General features: G+C 47.6%; 1 protein-coding gene and 1 long non-coding RNA gene across 2 annotated transcripts in view; one reads left to right on the top strand and one right to left on the bottom strand.

Moving 5' to 3' along the window:
- Window positions 1-328: 328 nt before the first annotated feature.
- On the top strand, window positions 329-1,818 carry LOC135909386 (uncharacterized). Its single transcript, XR_010566709.2, has 2 exons — window positions 329-444; window positions 509-1,818. It is a non-coding gene; the product is annotated as an uncharacterized lncRNA (long non-coding RNA).
- A 5,991-nt stretch (window positions 1,819-7,809) lies between these two features.
- LOC135909365 (heat shock protein 60A-like) overlaps window positions 7,810-19,598 on the bottom strand; it is a 39,485-nt gene continuing 27,696 nt past the window's right edge. Inside the window, exons 6-7 of the mRNA XM_065441317.2 lie at window positions 17,058-17,393; window positions 7,810-8,114 (exon numbers count right to left, since the gene is read on the bottom strand). Of these exons, the coding sequence (XP_065297389.1) occupies window positions 7,953-8,114; window positions 17,058-17,393 (498 nt within the window). The 3' untranslated portion in view covers window positions 7,810-7,952. The remainder of the gene's footprint in view (window positions 8,115-17,057; window positions 17,394-19,598) is intronic.

The following is a 19,598-nucleotide window of genomic DNA, read 5'->3' as shown; positions in this document are numbered from 1 at the left end:
GTGCATACAATAATATCATTATAGGTAACAAAAACAAATCTCAAAGGCTACGCTTTTGGTGGCTGCGTGCGTTGAAAGCGATTACGAAAGCTATACTGCGTCAGAGCCGCCATGCATTGACAGTAATCTCAAAGGCTATGTTTTTCTGGCGCCGACAGCTTTAGCAGAAACTAAAAACTCGAAAATCAGATACCGAATATTCCCAGAATAAGTAAATATTTCACTGTGTAATAATAGAATATTTTAAAAACCTATTTATGTTTGCGTAGATGCACGTGGAAGTGTTACAACCTTGGCAAAGCAGAACGCTGCAGTCATCCAATCCAATCCAAGCTCTAGCCATCGTCGCCACGCCATTTTTTTCATTCTGCGATCGTTGTAAGGGCAGCGGAGCAGCGTTTGTCACCTTCCGTGCCTGCCGAAGTCTCCTACTCAACTACCAAGGTATGACAGCTACATCGATTTCTTTTTTAATTCGTTTGGGTATTGAAATGTGTTTTCTTCACAGGTGCCAGGATGTCTAGACTGCGGGAGAAGCCGCACGCGCGAAAAAGAGCGTCGCTGGAAACAAAGACGATATTCGAGGACTTCGGATCTCGCACCGGCAGCCAGCAGTCAACAGCTCGAGAATTCGCAAGTCTAGAACTGTGCAGTGGCGCGCATACCCCGCACGCATGCATTAACATGTGCGTTCGGGCTGTCCCTGCAAACATTTGTACGCCTTGTGATGCTGGTCGCTGCACCGAGGCGACATCGGAAGTTCAGGACGGTGGTTGTGACACTACGCGCACTAAGGACAATGTGCCTTGCTTCCCTGATGGATATACTCTACGTGACGCTTCGGATGGTTCACTTCGCTGTGAGAACGGAACAGGATCCCTTAGGAGAGGTGTACGCACAAGTCAATGCGGGTTTTCTGGTAAGCAGGACCCCGGTCTACATTTGCTTTAGCTACCGCGGACTCTTCGTCGGCGCCCTTTGATTCTCCTGGCAAACAGCTTCTCCTGGCTAATGCGCTCATGATCAGAGCTGTAGCCGTCAGTAGCGGCAAGATCGCCTGCTGATCTCTACGAAAATAAAAAGCTCCTTTTAAAAAAAGTGAAGAATATATTAGTTGTTTTTAACTACAAGTTTGTTTAATATCGTGAGAATATGGTCACTACGGCCACGGCGGGGACATTGTAAACGAGAGTATGCATTCGATGGCCAAGTGAGTTTTAATAATTGTAAGAACGCACTACGCCACGAGAAAGAGCTATTGTTTAAAGAAAGTGAAGAATATATTGATTGTTCTTCACGAATAGTTCGTTTAGCCACGTCAGAATGTGGAGACATTGGGAACGAGAGTACGCATTTGACGGCAAGTTGACTTACGAGAACGCACTACGTCGCGAATAACATTTAAGCTGCAATACCATTAAGCATGTCCGTGTGGCACCCCGCGAATGACATTAAAGTTTAAGGCATTAGCCAGTTAATGTCATTTTTTGTGCTCGTGTCGCAGAGTGCTAGTGAAGTGATGTAGTCAAGATTAATTCCTTCATGTCATTTCTGTTGCTTTCGCTGCTTAATAATGCTAATTGATGTGTTTTTGCTCTTTCTTTTTATTCCATGCTGCAAACTCAAATGTCAAAGCAGGGTGGGCAATAAGTATTTTTTGTTCTGCTGTTCTCTACCTTGTTGTTGTGCTATTGAAATTGCAAGTTTTCTTCTTTATCCGTGTATTTATTTGTTCTTTGAACAGTACGCATATATCTGCTTATTGGTCTTTTTATGTATATGTATAAGGTCACAATAAACGTTTAATTGTATTTGGAAGTTGGTGTAAGTTCATTTCTCGTTTATTTAGAACAAGAATGCATTCAAGCATTAGACCAATGTAATATATATAATGGTCCGGTGCTTGAATGTGTCCCGGCCACTATTGTCGCTTCAAGGCATGTGTATATCTGGAATATCCCCGGGAAGACACACACACACACACACACACACACACACACACACACACACACACACACACATATATATATATATATATATATATATATATATATATATATATATATATCCTGAACGTCCCCTGAATGTCCATGATGGATGTCCGCGTCGGACGTACTACGGACGCCAAAGCGATTACCTTTGGATTCCCCAGGGACGTCCCTCGGACGTACGTCGGATATTCATGGACGTCCCACGGACATCCCGAATATCCAGAAAGGACGTCCGTCGGACGTCGCCCGGATATCCGTGGTTACTTGGGTAATCCCTAGATGACTGCTTACGCTCTGTGAGGATCGGGAGGTCAATCCCACCGTTCGTAACCAGTTGTCAAGATTGGAGTCGGGCATGAATTAGATGGTAGCTGGCCCATGCCGTCGTCCAACTTATCCAAGCTGAGGACGTTGTTGAAGGGAGGACTGCTTCTCATTGAGAACGTGGAATATGGATTTATTTACAGTATCTACATAAGGACGTTGCAGTTCATCAGTCTAGCATGACTGCGAGAGAAAGTACATTGAGCAGCCGCACAACAGCGGTTTATAAACACTCGGACCTCCCTCGATCCCAAGGTGAGGGAAACGTTCGACCAGTCAACGTAAACGAGTCGCCTCTCTGCGGGAGTGACACACACACTTCCGCACAGGTTCACGGACCCCACCGACGTCAGACGGTCTTCGCAGAACTCGGGGCTTACGTCAGGAAAGGTGCCTTTTATTCCCCGAGCTGACCCTCCCTCCCCCCCCCCCCCCCCCACGCGGCCGCCGGTTCTCCATTCGGTTCCACGGTTCTCCGCGTGGGACGTTGCCGCCAAATACGTTCCCTCTGGAACTCCCCCACTCTCAGCAGACCAGATCGGCGGTGGCGTGTTCAGTCATAAAGCCTGGTTCGTCGTACTCATCTCGGCAATCCCGCGACGCAGAGTGGCGGACGTGGCGCTTTGTAATGTGGACACAGTAGGCTTAGTGACGCCCTGGCTAATGGGTTGCGGTGGCGTTCCAGGAAAAGTTGACGCCGCTGTCGCAACTGGCTGGCAAAACTTGCACCTCAGCGGGCCGTTCTTAACAGCTCTCATATAGCTTGCTTTATTTCCTTGTTCCACCACTTTCGCGGTTACCTCTTTCCAATCCAACTTTTTTCCCATGCTTGTCTTATTTCTTGCTGCATAATGTCTACAAGTTCCTTATATTCTCAGACTGCTGTAGGAAAAGCCTCCATTTTCTTCTGTCTTTCGCAATCTGTTATTTACTCTCGATTCATTTTTAGAAATTCCGACGCTATTCATTCATGTTTTGCATTTGCATCTCTCTCAAACTTACATGTTAAATGTCACTGATCACTAACCACGCTGTTTTTTCCATGTTCATCTATTATCATTTGGTCTAGTTCTTCGTAGACCATTCTAAGACTAGGACGTAGTATTTACATGACTGCCCGTTTCTGCATTGCCACGTTACCTGCCCATGACACTTATTCTCCCTGTTAACTGCTATAAGGTTCATCACAGATCAAGCACTACAGAACTGTTGTTATCAGTATATCTGTCTAAATCATCCATGGGCACATTCATATTTCCCACTAATATCGCCTAGCCAGATTTCTCATCAATTATTAACGCATTGATATTGTTTCCAGTACAATCACTTAATTGTTATCTCTGCTATTCCCTGCCCATAGGCAAGCACTCCCAGCAACGTCTTTTTGCCTTGCCATGTACCACTTGGGAAGAATTAGTGATAAGAGTTAATGGAGAATACCTTAGTACCTTGCGGTTCGCTGATGATATTGTCTTGCTTAGTAACCCAGGGGACCAAATGCAATGCATGCTCACTGACCTGGAGAGGCAAAGTCAAAGAGTGGGTCTAAAAATTAATCTGCAGAAAACTAGCAGTTTACGATAGGTAGTGAGGCACTGCAAGTGGTCTACTTAGGACAGGTAGTTACTGCGGATCCGGATCATGAGACGGAAATAATCAGAAGAATAAGAATGGGCTGGGGTGTGTTTGGCAGGCATTCTCAGATCATGAACAGCAGGTTCCCATTATCCCTAAAGAGAAAAGTATAAAACAGCTGTCTTAGCAGTACTCACGTATGGGGCAGAAACGTGGAGGCTTACGAAAAGGGTTCTACTCAAATTGAGGACGACGCAACGAGCTATGGAAAGAAGAATGATAGGTGTAACGTTAAGGGATAAGAAAATAGCAGATTGGGTGAGGGAACAAACGCGAGTTAATGATATATTAGTTGAAATCAAGAAAAAGGAATGGGCATGGGCAGGACACGCAATGAGGAGCGAACATAACCGATGGTCATTAAGAGTTACGGAATGAATTCCAAGGGAAGGGAAGCGTAGCAGAGGGCGGCAGAAAGGTGGGCGGATGAGATTAAGAAGTTTGCAGGGACAACATGGCCACAATTAGTACATGACCGGGGTAGTTGGAGAAGTAGGGGAGAGGCCTTTGCCGTGCAGTGGGCGTAACCAGGCTGATGATGATGATGTACCACTAATCCACAAATGCTCTCGTTTCTTTTACTCTTTGCCACTTCAGACCTTGCCTAATTAGCATGCCTACACATCTGCCTTTCCTTGACCCAGCCATTCTGTTGCAACTCTCCCATAAAAAACTGTTAATAACAGGTGGTTGCTCCAAATCTCGTAGTTGTTTCAGTCAAGGCATACATGCTGATCGCTTCGTCATTCAGCTACGTTTGAATTTCCAGCAGTTTTTCCTGCTTGCGACCACCCAGCATGTTTATACAATTTTAGCTTCTCTATTCTTGTCCTTTGTGTGCATTTTCCTAATGCCTTGTGGCCCAATTCTGTCCCCTGCTTAATTATGTGACTGCAGCCAATAGTTAATCTTCCTTCCCGATTGCCTGGCTAAAAAACCTAGAGCCGTGCCATGAATTGGTGTCACAGTGCCTGTGCCATCTCACGATGGCTGCGGGCACTAAGCACGGATAGCCATGACACCCAAGATTTACCGTTCCGCACAGTGCAACCCACTAGTCTTGGATGTCGTGAGCTATGCCGATGCATCGCTCCGGGCACGATCTGTACTGCAAGCGCAGATGCTCATAATTACGCCATTATGGCTCGACCTTCATGAGATTTGTTATTGCGATATCAATTTTATGGACACTCCAGGTGGATTTGTGCCGTCGACGGCTCCACGAGGTTCCATATGAGTGAAAGTGTGCGAGGGTGTGCCAGCGAACGGGGTTCAATCTCATGTGCGCGAGCGCGGAACGTGGCTGGATGCGTGACCTCTCCTTTGGTGCACGAGGCAGGGGAGTGAGACAGAGGAGGAGGGGTGTTCTCCAGCGGCTGCTACGGTGCCTCAATTTCCTCCTCACCCGCTGCTCCGTACAGAGTGAACACAACCGTGGCGTCATTACGGCATTGGCTATGCGAATCGTGTACACCGTAGGGATGCGTTGCCAGCGCTTGTGTGTGTAAGTGGTCTGCGACGTGGCCAAAGTGCGCGCATGCGCTGGCCTCGTCTTCAAAGCGATCTGCGGTATCTGCAGAGTGCACGTAGTGCCGGTCGCTTCGTATGCGCTGATCTTTCGAAGTTTCGTACGCGTTGAAGCGACATATGGCACTGTAAAGAACGGCGGGTTGCACAACAAGATTGTCACCTTGCCACCCGATTACGACAAGGGGTGCAAGACGCGCACCTCCCGCTCTCCACCTCTCCGTGCTGCAGCTGCGAGGCGTTCAAAGAAGCGACCTTTGCGCTGGAACCCGCCGCCTTCCTCCAGCCCGCTTCGACATGGTGACGGGACGAATTCGGTGTGTGGACAATGATTCTAGAGTTCCCCAATGCGGAGCTGATTTGACACGCCTGAAGAAGCTACCGCGGGAACGTCTTGTTTTTGTGCTTCTCACGGTTTGGAGTGGCTCGGAACAATGAGCGACGCGCGATCGACAACGTCGATTTTCCGGAACGGCACCACCTTCAACGCCGTCGCTTGGGCTTCGGAATGTGTGTGCCTTTGTGTCTGTAAACTGGTCTTCAGAGCAGCTGCGAGTTGGTGGTGTGTAAACGAACAGCCGCCGCGTCGTAGGACCAGCGGATCGAGTGTATAAAAACTGTGGTTGTGCGATTGTTGGACGCACTTCTCCTGAGCAGTCATGTTAGACTGGTTCACTTCTCTTGAGCAGTCATGTTGGACTGTTACTCTTTTTCTCAAGCAGTCATGTTAGACTGAGTTAATTTTTCTGTAAATAAACCCCTTTTTCCTCGTTCTCGATGAGAAGCAGTTCTTCACTTCATCAACGATCTCAGCGTAAATAAGTTGGACGACGGCATGGGCCAGCTACCTTCGAATTCATGCCGTACTCCAATCTTGGCAAAGGACCACGGACGAAGGGATTGAGCCCCCAATCCTGACAGCACACAGGTCAATGGGCTCGCGGCTGCTGCCACGATTCCCAACTCCAGCATTTTCAGAGAGTTTCCGCTGTCATCGAGAGATGCGTGTTCATGTTTACCTGTGCACGCATGACACCGTGCTAGTTTAGTTCAAATACGTTGACGGGCTAGTTGGTTTGGATCCATGATAGAATGCGTAAACGAAACTTAATCTTTATGCGTCTGTTTCTTTCTACGTCCTCGTTGAGTCACGCTTACGTATTCTATATCGTTAATTTAGTAAGCGAATGTTCAGAAGCTTATATGGCCGATAAAGCTACTATCCTTACTTTATACAGCTATCTACTAATTTGCTATACAAGCGATTACTGACAAAATACTACCCACCAGCAATATTCTGGAAGTTTGAGAAATTATTTTTACTGTTAAAGCTTTAAAACCTCAAAATAAACAAAATTACCAGGCTTCACTACGTTTTTCCACGCAAGTACAACTTCATTATATGAAGATTTGAATGCGTTTGCTATCACAATACATGTATAATGTACTGATAACTTCATTAGGTGGCTGCTGTTTGTCTTCACAGAAGGAAATGCTCTATTGTAATAAAACATTTAAAATTATGGGGTTTTATGTGCCAAAACCTAGATATGATTATGAGGCACGCTGTAGTGGGGAACTCCACAAATTTGGACCTCCCGAGGTTCTTTAACATGCACCTTAATCTATGTAAATGGGTGTTTTTTGCATTTCAGCACTATTGTGATAGCAATTATACAGACGCTCGATGAGAGTTTGCATAGTCACCGTAGCACCATTGTGCTGTCGTGGTGTTGACATGCATGCAAGGTAACATTATGTAATCATTTTAAAAAGTGTCATCTATCCCGTGTACAATGGACACAGGAGCACACAATTATCAGTCAAGCATTTTTTATGTGAACATGAAAAAGGAGACGCATATTTATTATTACACATTTTCTCTATGAACAATGACGGAGCGAAACAATGGATGGCATCTGGCACCACAGTGAGGAGCCAAGAAGATGCGAACTGACATACTATGCACAATGGAAGGAAAAGGCTGGCCCCAAGCATGAGCCACCTGTTTCCCAGTCTCTACACGTGGTGTCCTCTCGATGTCGATTTACAGCAGTCAACCGAGGATGCACTGTGAAACGCCATAATCAGTCTCTTGATATGCTGCACACATCCGACAGCAGAATCCAAGGCTACATGCAATTCTGAGTTGCTTACAAGCTCTTGCACTCGTCACTGCTCATTCACTACACGATACGTTTAATTCAACATATTCTCGCTGTAAAAACATTTGGGCAGAGTGCAACGAAAGGTAGGCCAAACCTCCAGCTCTCGTTAGTACCCTGCAGCAAGTCCCTATGATACACTACTACTGCACTCTGAGCACTGCTGCTCGAAAGCCCCGACCAATCTCAGCCGAGATGCTCCACCGGATGTGTCGACCAGATCCTGCTGTCATTGCAGACATGTCACGAGCCGATTGCGGTGCTGCACTTCCTCTAGCAGCTGGGCAAGGTGTTGGTCGTCGCTTTCTCTTTACATGCCCATGCCACCCATGCCTCCCATTCCACCCATGCCGCCTCCCATGCCACCCATGGGGTCAGCCTTGTCCTCCTTCGGAAGCTCTACAACTACAGCCTCAGCTGTGGTCAGGAGTGAAGCCACGCCAGATGCATCCAGCAATGCTGTCCGCACAACCTGCACAGGAGAGCAATCAGTGCTATAATATAAGCAATGTCCGAAACACACGTGACATTTCATCACCATTTCTTCTCATGCCTTTTGGCTCACACCAATGTCTTGCTAGCAATAACCCAATGCAGATGCTGTAGTAGTCAATCAGGGCATTGACTACTTTGGCTGTAGCATAAGCACAGTCACATCGCAAACTGACAGCAGCAGTGCCTTGTACAGTCAACCACAGAAGTTTATGGGCCATGAGATCTGAGAAAACACAGAATTGAAGAGCAGCCTGTAATGGTATCCAGCAAAAATGTGCGTCGCAATGTTTGCACATACTAGTGGAGGCTGCGGAGATATTAAGCTTTTTCTCAGATGCAATCTTGAGTAAAATTTTGTTGTTCACTGAACATTTAATGAATTGATGTAAACGCCGTGCCATTTAATTCTTGATGTAAACGCCGTGCCAGTCAAGAACACACATCTACAGCAAATAGTGGCAGCTGCCATTAATGTGCAAGCCAGTTACAGCAATACCTGGCACATTACATGCTGCAAGAGGCTCTCACACAGGCAGCATCTGTTGCAGTAAACATTTGCCAGTAATGTGCACACAAATTCTTGCCAAGGTGATAGTCCTAGACTGCTTTTAGGAGACAATCCATGCCCAACTCAATACGAAGGAGGGGAAGATGCACCCCACAGAATTGCTGACCGATAATTTGGACAGCTTTATGGCACTGCAACTCTCCCTATAGACAAGGTACCGTCAAAACTTATAACTATTACAAGCCGATAGTAGCAAGAAACACTTGGGGTTTACTTCACTGCATCAGTGTTTCCTATTTATCAAGCTTTGACTCTACAGTCAAACAAACTTATAAAGATACCGATTTTAACAATATATCGGTTATAACAATGGAAAGCTGCTGCACCATCAACTTTAGTATGTTTGCTATGGTGAAATAACCCACTCACTACAATGACCCCAGGCCAGATTATCAGTTGTAACGATAAAGCCTGCCTGCTGGGTGTCCGTGCCAAAAGATAATTAAATGTGAAATCCTTGAAAAGAAAAAAAATATACAAATTCTAGCCACACCCCAATGACCAGCTACCCCAACAGCTGCCACGCGCTTGTTTTCCAGTCTTCTCGGCATTGCCAGTCTCACGCGCCTCTCTGCCGCCCTTCCAACCCGGGAACACGAATGGGCTGAGCCCATAGCTCTACGCTGCGCCACCCTATGAAACATGAATGGAGCATGCCAACTGCACTGACAGTGCTGCGCTGCTTCCAGGCCCCTCATTCTGCGCACTTCTGCCAACGGATGAAGTCTGTCGTGCTAGCCTTTGCTGGTTGCGTCGAAGTCATTCCTGGCCATATGGGTTTTTAAGCCTCGTTTGACTCGCCACCAAAACAGAAGATGGGCGATCTGCCCACCGATCATTAAGAACGCATGACGTTGCCAGTGAAAAGAAAGCGCAATGCTATAGATTCGGAAACAAAGTACTTCTAAACATTGAGGCAATCGGTGCAAACGGGCTTGCATCGAATAGTGAGTGACGACAGCAGCGATAACGTGGCAGGGCAGGCAGCCTCGACGTCATCCTTGCAGTAGGCCCTGCAGATGATTCAGTCCCTCCGAGGTTTATTTTTTGTGAGGGACCATCTGCTGTACTACACAGATCACCTGGATGGCTTTGAGAAGGATGTTGGGAAGCTTTGCATAAATTAAGCAAAGCTGACAGACATGTGGTTTTCTCATGCAAGCTAGTGAGAAGTATGTTGTGAAATGCATGTGGCGATCTCGCTCCAGCGTTTCTTCTGGATTTTCAAAGCCGAGAGGCTGCCGCGGCAACCTGCTCGCATTTTTAGAAAGGCCCCTTTGAGGCCACCAAAGCGATACCTTAGCGGAGCTCGCACATCACTTGCTGCCCGTGACCCCTCTTTGCAGTTGTTGTAGTCGTGCCATTTTTGAACGCCGACAGCCGCGGCTTGTTGCACGCGATCAGAGCATGCAGGAAGCAAAGGTAAGCAGTTAAACAAGTCAACGCAATCAGCAGCCACAGCCAAATGGTGGAAGGTGGTAGGGAGGGGCACTGGCCTCTCCGCCGTTATAGTTTTCTCATGGCTCGGCCACCCCCAATTAAACCTGGTTATAACAATTAGCGGTTATAAGAATCACATTTTCGTGGCACTTGAATATTGTTGCAAGTCTGTTCGAACCTATCAGGGCCAACAAAATTTCAGACACCTCGCAGTGCCACCGAGATTAGCAACTACTGCCAGTGTCTGATATGTTGCCAGTACCTCCCCGAAACCATAAGTAGTGAATCACACTACTGCAATTGCAATGTCCTAGTAAATCCAGTACTACAGTAGCCACTCACCACAGCCAAACGATAAGACAAACTAAGCGAAGCCAAGATGCTAAGTTAAAGCTACATTTGCACGTTTGCTGTGTTGTGTGCCCTGCACATTCGGAATACGTTTCTGATGTGTTAAATAGCAGCATGCAATCAGGTGACTTCATTGTTGCTGTAACACATGTTTGTTGCTCTGAGTCACTATCAACAGCTTCTATATGGGACAATGGTCTATCCCAGCAATCATGAAATACCTGTCTTGCATCAGCTGACAGCCTCTGTGCACGGCAGCTCGATGCAAAAGCAAGGTGTGGCCAGCTACATTGCAGCACAGACAATAGCTGGGCGCGTCTCAGCCGAGTTTACAGTTGTGACCGCTTTTGTTTTGGTGAAGGCACCACTGCTCAGGGATACTTTCGCAATGTCGAGCTGGGGCTAAGAGGGCGTTGGTTCTTGCATCAGAACGTGTTTGCCTCGTGCTCTGTGCATTCATCTCGTGCTTCTTCACGTGTGTGAGCAAGTTGGTTTGCATCAGAACGTGTTTGCCTCATGTGATATGCATTCATCTTGTGCTTGTCACGTGCGTGTGTCTGAGCAAGTTGGTTCACATCAGAATGTGCCTGCCTCGTGCGATATGCATTCACCTCGTGCTTTTTTGCGTGGGTGTGTGAGCAACATTGCCTGTGCTTGCTCCGCTTTGTTTAGGCTCTTCGGTGTGCGTGCGTGCCGTAGCCAGCCTCGTTCATGTGGCGCGATGCCGCGAAACTGTTGAGTGCCACTCTGCGACCAAAGTGCCGAAAAGGACCAGACTGTGAAATACTACAAGTTCCCGTGCGACTTAATGCAAGTACTTTTGGATGTTCCGAAGCCTGTGCGTAACTTTGCCCTGCATAATTTTATTTATATTGTTGCGACTCTTTGAGCAGGACCCTTCCTTGCCACAATCAAGTTGTTCCTTTATGAAATATACGACACTGGTTTTGAGGTGCCATGCGAATTTACCGATTCCAAAAACCTTTCTACGCATGCACTAAACTGGCGCGATGCGAGTCCCCCTTGCGGTGGTTATCGTAGCTAGACTTGGTTGGAAAACAACACGGGGCAACGCAGACACTCCGGTCGGTGTTGCTACGAAAAAACTAGTGGTTGCACTTGTATTTTTTTTTAGTATACGGGTTAATTGTGTCGACTTTGGGTGCAAGAGTTACCACTATGGAAACAAAAAGCCGAGCTCCTTCCGATTTCCATCTGCAAAAACATATGCGAAGAAGGCTCATGTGGATATCTGCAGCGAGGCATGCAAACCCGGTCGGCTCATTGGGGCAGCCAGCAGAGCATTCTTGAATCTGCTGGGCACACTTCATCACCGGCAAATTTCCTTAAAAAAAAAAAAAAAAAAAAACTCCGAGTGACCATCGTGTCGTAACCTCCCTCGTAAATCATCAGGAGTATGTGCCGACAGTGTTCATGTGCAGCAATACTCCGGGCGAGGCTGCGTGAAAAGGCAAGAGGACCACAAACTTAATAGGCAAACATGCTGTGAAAAAAATGTGTATTGCTGCCCTGTGGGTCACGATGTTACGTCACCATGCATAGGGACTGTGAAAGGAGTGTAGGAGACCATCGGGGTGTTGATTCAAGTTCGCTCAGCTCTAAATAGTTCTGACCCTGTCACTATAGTTTGACTGCTTCGTTACTGTAGGCACTCGCATAAGGTCTACAACACATCGTCGTGCCGACTTGAAGGTGGTTCGTTGTCTCTTCGGCTAGCTGGTTATCCACCACTCATATTCTGCGTGTTTTAACGTATGTACCATCGTTGGCCATGTTTCATACGTTTCCTTGGTAGACACACTAACAGGACAGTGTGAGCCCAACCCCTCTTTTTCTTTCTCCGCCCTCTGCTTTTTTTTTTTTTGAGCCAGTGATTTAGCACTGCGCTGCTTTGAGTTGCACGCAGCCACACTCGTAACATTTTCTAATGTAAATGCAGCACGCGAGTTATTTTATGAAGCCAACGCACTAAATCGTACAGTCAACTGCATTTGCTTGTAACGGAAGCACATTACATTACTGTAACAATAATGTAGTCCACTAGCATTTCTGCTTACTGAAAAGTTATCATAACCTGCAACTTAGAGGCAGCAAAAATTTGCTATTTTAATACAGTAGTTAATGATTGAGCTTAAAAAAATTTTGACATTATTTTAACAATTCTTAAAAGTATCTAAACATTGCTGCTTCGCTGTATATAACATATCATGTTATCATACCTGCCAATCTGGCGAGATAAAAAATCGGAAAACTTTATTCGCGCCAGGGGGTGGGGTGGGGGGGGGGGGTGTCAAACTTTCAGGCAGTGTTCGAGTCCTTTTGCAGGGCCCTCGCAGTAGCAGGTTTTGCTCACTTCAAAAATTTGTCCGAGCAGCTTTGCTCAAAACATGGTTCAGACTGACGGCCCTTCACTAGCAGCAGGTGTTGGAGGGTTGTGTTGCACATTGATGAGCGGAATTCAGTCCTAGTTTTTTGCGCCGTGCAAAAATCCTCTCACACTCTGCCTTGCTATATGGTATCACGAGTAAACATAGCATCCCCTTAGCAACTCGGTGAAACATGTTTTCCATCAGCGTTTTTCTTTTTTTCCAACCATAGACCACTGCACGTCTCACCTTTCTTCATTCAGAATGTGCTCTTGAAGACTGTACGCCTGTAGTGTGGCAAACTAGGCTTCAAGAGCATCTAAAGCATCTTCAGTAGATTCAGTGGAATCTCGGGGCAGCAGCTGAGGGAAACTGCATATAAAAACGATGGCTCGAGAGTGATGCCTGTAAAATAAATTTCAGGCTGGCCACCTCTGCATTCTTCCGAGTTGCGTTTCAGAGTTGTGCTGACATCCATAATGCTTGGCCTCATCGCATTTCGGAAACATTTTCCGTAGAAGAGGCGCAACGTGGTCAGTGACACTAAGGGGCAGGTTGTGTTCGACGAGGAATCCCGTAAACAGGCACTCCACACGTATGACACTGTCATCGCAGTTCTTCCGGAGAAAGTTCACTATGTCGTTTTGCTGCTCAGTGGTGCGCCGTGGAAACATGCAGTTTCAAGTCGCCTTTGCCACCGTGTGGCGACGTCACATCCACACGTTGCACAAAATGCATAAGGTTCTCCTTTTCTTGATGTCAAAAAGCACGGAAATTCAGAAGTATAAGATCGCAAAAACTTCTGCAAATACCTTTTCTTGGGCTTTGCTAGTGCCATGGCATCAAGCACACAAGGATTGTAACTTTACACGGTGCACCGCATACACACGATCTAGCCAACACTAATCATACACACAAGCAGCAACGCCGTGCAAGCAGCAGCAACAAGATTCACCATGGAGGAAGGCCGGCATGAAATGCAAGAGCTACATTGGCTCTGGCTTTGGTCGGCTTACTAGGCACCAAAGTGGGCTGCTTAGTCAATGATACTGATGGTGCTAGTGGAGCCGTTGTTGGTGATGCCGACAATTACGATGTGGCTTTAGATGTTGCAGTGCTGGTTTCGCAAAAACCATTATTGCGCAAACAGAGACCACTTTTCAGGAGATATAAGACAGTGATCGTACAATCGGAAAGTTCAGTTAAAAATCTGTCATCTCCTGGGCGAATTGGGAGGGTGGCAGGTGTGTGTCATGTTAAACTGTATAGGAGCTGCCAACACAGGATCCGGTCATATACCACGCGGACACAATGTACTCGCTGCCTGTCTTCATGGACTGCTTGCACATCGCTCGTACCAGTCAATCCACCTTCTAGATCAGCAGTGGTGAAGTTTATACGTTGATTTACCACAGTCTTCGTCATGCTGTGCCCAGCGTGACGAGTGGTCGAAGTGTTCGAGGACAGATACCGCCAAACGTCATCATTCGTTGCAGAGCACTTCGAGAAGTCCCGTGTATTCTTCAATCATTACTCATGCACCGATTGAAAGCAATTCAATAAAGCACTAAAATGAGGCAGAAACAAGTTTGTATCGATACACAGAGCATGGACTGCACGCTAGCCTAGGCCTTATTTTCCAACCAAAGGCATGGTGCGAGGTTCTAAGCTTTCCCTGCAGGTGGCGCTCACAATTCTGGAATCACAATCACAATTCAGCATCACAATTTTGGAATTTTAGCCTAGGTATGACATTAGGCAGTACAGTAGCAAGAGCTTGGTGGCGTAACCCACCGCCTCGTTCCAAAGGGGACGCTCATAACATCCAGTTCGAACGGTGCGGTTCCTTCATGTTGTCGCCAGCACCTGATCGAAGTAGCGAGCTGTAGCGAGTGCTCCGATGCGAGTGCTGATGCCTCGCTGCAAGTCTCGAAGGGCTCTATTTTCTGCGCTGTTGCCGGGGCCGACGAAAGCCGCTCGAGTGTAGCTTTTTCACTTACTTTTTTTTCACTTCGACATCCACCAACACTTTGGCGTCAATTCTTAGACGACCAGAGTTCGCTTTAGTGCCGCGCTGTCATCGCTGCCGTAAGGAACGCGATCAGTAGGCGTCGACGAAAACCGCTCGAGCATCACTTTTTCATGGGCACATTTTTGCTTCACTTCGGCGTCCGTCAACACTTCAGTGTCAATTCTTGGACGACCGGAGTTAGTTTCAGTCAATGCTTCAGTGCTATTACCACTGTCACCGCTGCCGGAGGCAACACGATCAGTCTCACAGATATCGCATGGTCGTGGCGCATCGACGCTTCGTTACTCAGAACCAACCGAGGGATATGATAACTGCTCAGGCTTCCTCCGGTGACCTTTCAATTTTTTCCGACCGAAAGCATGCAGGGTACAACACTTTTTCACGTTTCCAGGCATGGCAACACAATTCTCTGCTGAGACATAGTGCGTAGTACACGCAAGCCTTTCAATATGGTGCCGGGCAGTATGCATACCTCACGTCAGCTACTTCTAGCCAACCGGGTAGCGCCATTTTGGTCACGTGCGTCCGCTAGCCAATAGCAGTGGCCACTGCTCTTTGTCTCTAAGGCCTTGTCTTTCATCCAAAGAAGATGCTTGGGGTTGCTTACCGCAAAAAAAGAAAAAGCTCAAAGTGCGCCCTTTCAAATGAGACTAAAATGGCGCTGATCGAGCACATAGCTCTCACGTAATGAAGATACGAAATCCTGGGTTGTCTGTACTCAATTTAAAGAGCCGGGCACTCGGTTTTCGTTTTTTAAACTGATTACGATGGAAGTTGATGGTATACGGCTGCGAAAATTTGTAAATAGGTGCAGAATGAAGTCGGGAATGTAGATATAAGGCCAACGAAAATCGGGTTTTATTGGCAAATTTTTGGTTCTGAAGTGGCACGCCCCCCCCTTAAAAGTTCTTGTCGCCAAGGATCTATTGCATTCGATTAGAAAATATTCATCCCAAATCACTATTCATACATGCTTACATGATTGTTTACAAGGAGCAATAAATGCCCTGCGCGTGTTGTGCTTTCGTCTACAGGAGCTTTTCAGCTCCTTGGTGCAACTGGGACAAACAAATACAGTAGAACCCCGTTGTTACGTTCCTCACTGCTGCATTTTGCCGGCTGCTACGTCGTTTTCATCCGGTCCCGGCATAGCTTCCATAGGATCCAATATATAAGGAACCCCGCTGTTACATAGTAGCTGTGAAAACGTTCCCGCATGATATGTCGCAACTTAGCTCCCCGAAACCGCCTGGGCTGAAGTAGGCAACGCGCTCCAACCGCCATTTTGGCTATTGACGAGTTTTGGCTGGGCTTGCCGCACGCCAGTTCGAGAGGCCGCCACTAAGTGGCCATTCGTGAAAAATGCTCTCACTATCATCACTGTGATTACGGTCACCACATGGTTGTCGGACGGGTCGATTCACGGAGGAAGGAAACTTGGGAGAGGCCCTCCCGTCACTCTTTGTGAAGCAAAAGTGAAACCGGAAGTTGGCGTTGCTCGTGGCGTTGCTCCGCCTATCGGGCCAGCTCTCCTCTCTTGTTTACATTTCTCCCACACCGCGCCGCGCGCAACCGGGCTGCTCGGACGCGCGCGTTCCGCAGCAATACTAAACAATCGTTAGCAAGTTAGCATGATTATGCCAAAGAGGGCAAAATTTCCCGCGGATATCTTCGTCCGTTGCCATTGCCGTGGCGCGGTGACGACGAGGAGCACGAGCCGCATGATGCCGGGGAGTTGCCAAACCCTAGCTTTGGAGAAGCCGTCGCGGCTCTGGACCTCCTCCGCAGGTACGTCGCACCTCACAGCGATGCTGACAGCAATGCGGCCTTCCAGGCTATAGAGAAACGTGTGGCGATTTCTAGCGAGCGAAAGAAACGGCAAGCCATCATTCTAGAGCGCACTCTGTGGAAATAAATTGTCTATCGTTGAAGCTGCCCTTTTTCTCATACATTTTCAGAGCTTTCCTCACTGTTGCGTTTTTCCGGCTGTTACGTTTTTTCCCCCGGTCTGGTGAAAACGTATGAACGGCGTTCGACTGTACACATACAGTCTTGTAGCGAAGGACTCGTGCAAGCCTATCTATCGCAGGCTCTCAAAAAAAAAAAAAAAAAAAAAAAGAACTGGCTGCAAAGGGCACTCACCTTGGTCGGGTCAATGATGCCGGCCTCGATCATCTGGACGTACTCGTTGCGCATGGCGTCGTATCCAAAGTCGTCCTTGCCTTCTACCACCTTCTGGACAACAACAGCCGCATCGACGCCAGCATTCTGGGCGATCTGCATGCAGGGCTGCTTGAGAGACTTGCGCACAATGCCCACGCCTGTACGCTGGTCCTCGTTGTCCGTCTTGATGCTCTCCAGTGCCGGCAGGCAGCGCAGCAGGGCAGTGCCGCCACCTGGCACGATACCTTCCTCCACAGCAGCCCGTGTTGCGTTCAGTGCATCGTTCACGCGGTCCTTCTTCTCATTCACCTCCACCTGTGTCGGCAGGGACAAGAAACAAACTCGTGCAATGTGCCTGTGAAGAAATAAATGCGCCCTCACCACAGCCTAAAGAACAGCACCGAATCAGATTAGACTGGTGCAGCAGCATTCTTACAAAACAATCAATCGATTTGGCAGAAAAGAGTTGATCTTAGTCTAGAAAGTGTGTGGGGATGCGCGACTCTCACGCGTCCCCCCCCCCCCCCCGATATTTTGTTTTCCCACATAGCTCCTGCAGTGCGGCTTCGCCACGCGTGGTGGTTGGAGTGGTACAAGCGCAGTGCGAGAGATGGCGCGAGTGTTGCGCTGCTGCAGGGTTACTTGGGTGTGGGCAAGACAAGGCGCTCGCTCTTGGGTTCTAAATCGTCAAGCGGCGCGGACGTCCCGCGCGGGCACCGATCCAAGCTTCTGCGAGACCGCCTCGCGTGGCCTGCCTTCGAACGCGCCACCATTCGCGTGATCGTACGCGCACACGACCAGGCGTTGGGACCCAGCATGGGGCGAACATATTCGCTCGCTATCTGGTCGCGGTGAGTCGGACTTCCTAGCTTTGTCGCGCGCCCATCGGCATGTTTTGGGGATAGCAACTCGGCTAGCAGGCATTGATCTATGAAAGGTGCAATAAATGCCCTTGTGATTGTTTGCACTACTGTGTTGTCGTTCCTTTGTCCCAAGAGTACGGAGGAGAGCCCCACAAGTGAAAGCCAGTTTCATGCCGTTATTACGATGCCATAGCTTCCAAGGTACAGCAGTTACTCAATTCTAATGTGCACTAGATTGTCATAGAATAATAAATTATAAATGCAATGCTGTCGATTGTTCACTAAAGGCCCTAGTGGCCAAAGCCCAACAAAATGAGTTATCCTCGTAGAAACATGGTGGCTGTTCAAATCATGCCATGGCAAGTTGACAAAAATGGCAAGAAAGAACTCTGCAAGAGACAAGGCAGCATTGTTCAGAGGTGGATGCTACATTTACTTGTTTATTGCTTTACTGAAAATGCCTTCCAGCCACTGAGGTTAGAAAGACTAGAAGCGACTGGTCAGTGACAGATTAGTCACTGAGGTTTTTGTAAATACAGCTGTACAGTGCAATCCACTTATAACAATATTATATATAACAATGTATCGGTTATAACTATGAGTCGGCTTAATAAGGTGTTGACAAGCACGCGGGTCGATGGTCACGCGATACCGCTAAAAACTTGGCCAGATGCACATATGAGCAGCATTTAAATAAATCCTGTCACCATTGTGCAACCCGCTTAGTCGCATTTGTTTCAAGGTAAGGGTGTCATGTCTTTCGGTACTTTTGACATTAAATGAGATTTTTTTTCATTTTTAGAATTCGTTAGTTGGGGGATCAACCTATATTCCGGTTCGACCTATAGTCCAGTTTTTACGGTAGATGAGGCATGTGTACGCTGCAGTAAAAATTCGGAGACCACTCAGCACACCCAGCGATAGCAGTACGTAATGTACTACTTCAAGAAGTGCTTGGATTTAGATGGAAGTATTAACCGGTGAGTAGTGGATACATGCAACAGACGTTTATAGTACTGGCGGAAAAGCAGGGAAGAGACTGACCCGACCAAAACCATCCCAGGCATAGGCAGTGTTACCACGTACAAAGATTTATACACGAATGCTAGAAGGAAAAGCATTGATAGCATATCTGAGCAACTCAAGCAGGCTAGATGATTTGTACCCACTCCGTTTCAAAGAGGACGCCCATAAATCATCATCACCACATCGCCCGCGATTATGCTTCATTATGCGACGAAACTACGCTTCACGGGTAAAGAGAGATAGGAAAAAGGAAAGCGAAAAAGAAACCGGCACCTGCCCATTCTGCACTCTCTCAGCAAGCGCATAAATGCACCGTGAAAGCAGTGGGAGAGCCCACTTAGTGGGCTCCCCTGCTGCTGCTCACCATCTCTCACCATTCTCACCACCTTTGTCTTACCATCTCACCAGGAGAGCCCACTTAGTGGGCCCTCCCAGTGATATGGTGAGACAAAGCTGCAAATTTTGCTGGACTCAAAGTACAAGCTCGCACCGGAGTGCCGCGATCATGATGGCTGCATCCAGGGGCCATGCCAATCAACTAATTAAGGCAGCCTTTGTGCGCCAAGGCAAAACCCCCCATGATAGTGAAACCAACACGCTGGTCGTCGCTAACATTACCGAGCTCTGGGAG

Source organism: Dermacentor albipictus, chromosome 1, assembly GCF_038994185.2.
Source record: "Dermacentor albipictus isolate Rhodes 1998 colony chromosome 1, USDA_Dalb.pri_finalv2, whole genome shotgun sequence".
In the NCBI taxonomy this organism is placed as follows: domain Eukaryota; kingdom Metazoa; phylum Arthropoda; class Arachnida; order Ixodida; family Ixodidae; genus Dermacentor; species Dermacentor albipictus.
This window is presented reverse-complemented; position numbering and strand designations above follow the sequence as displayed.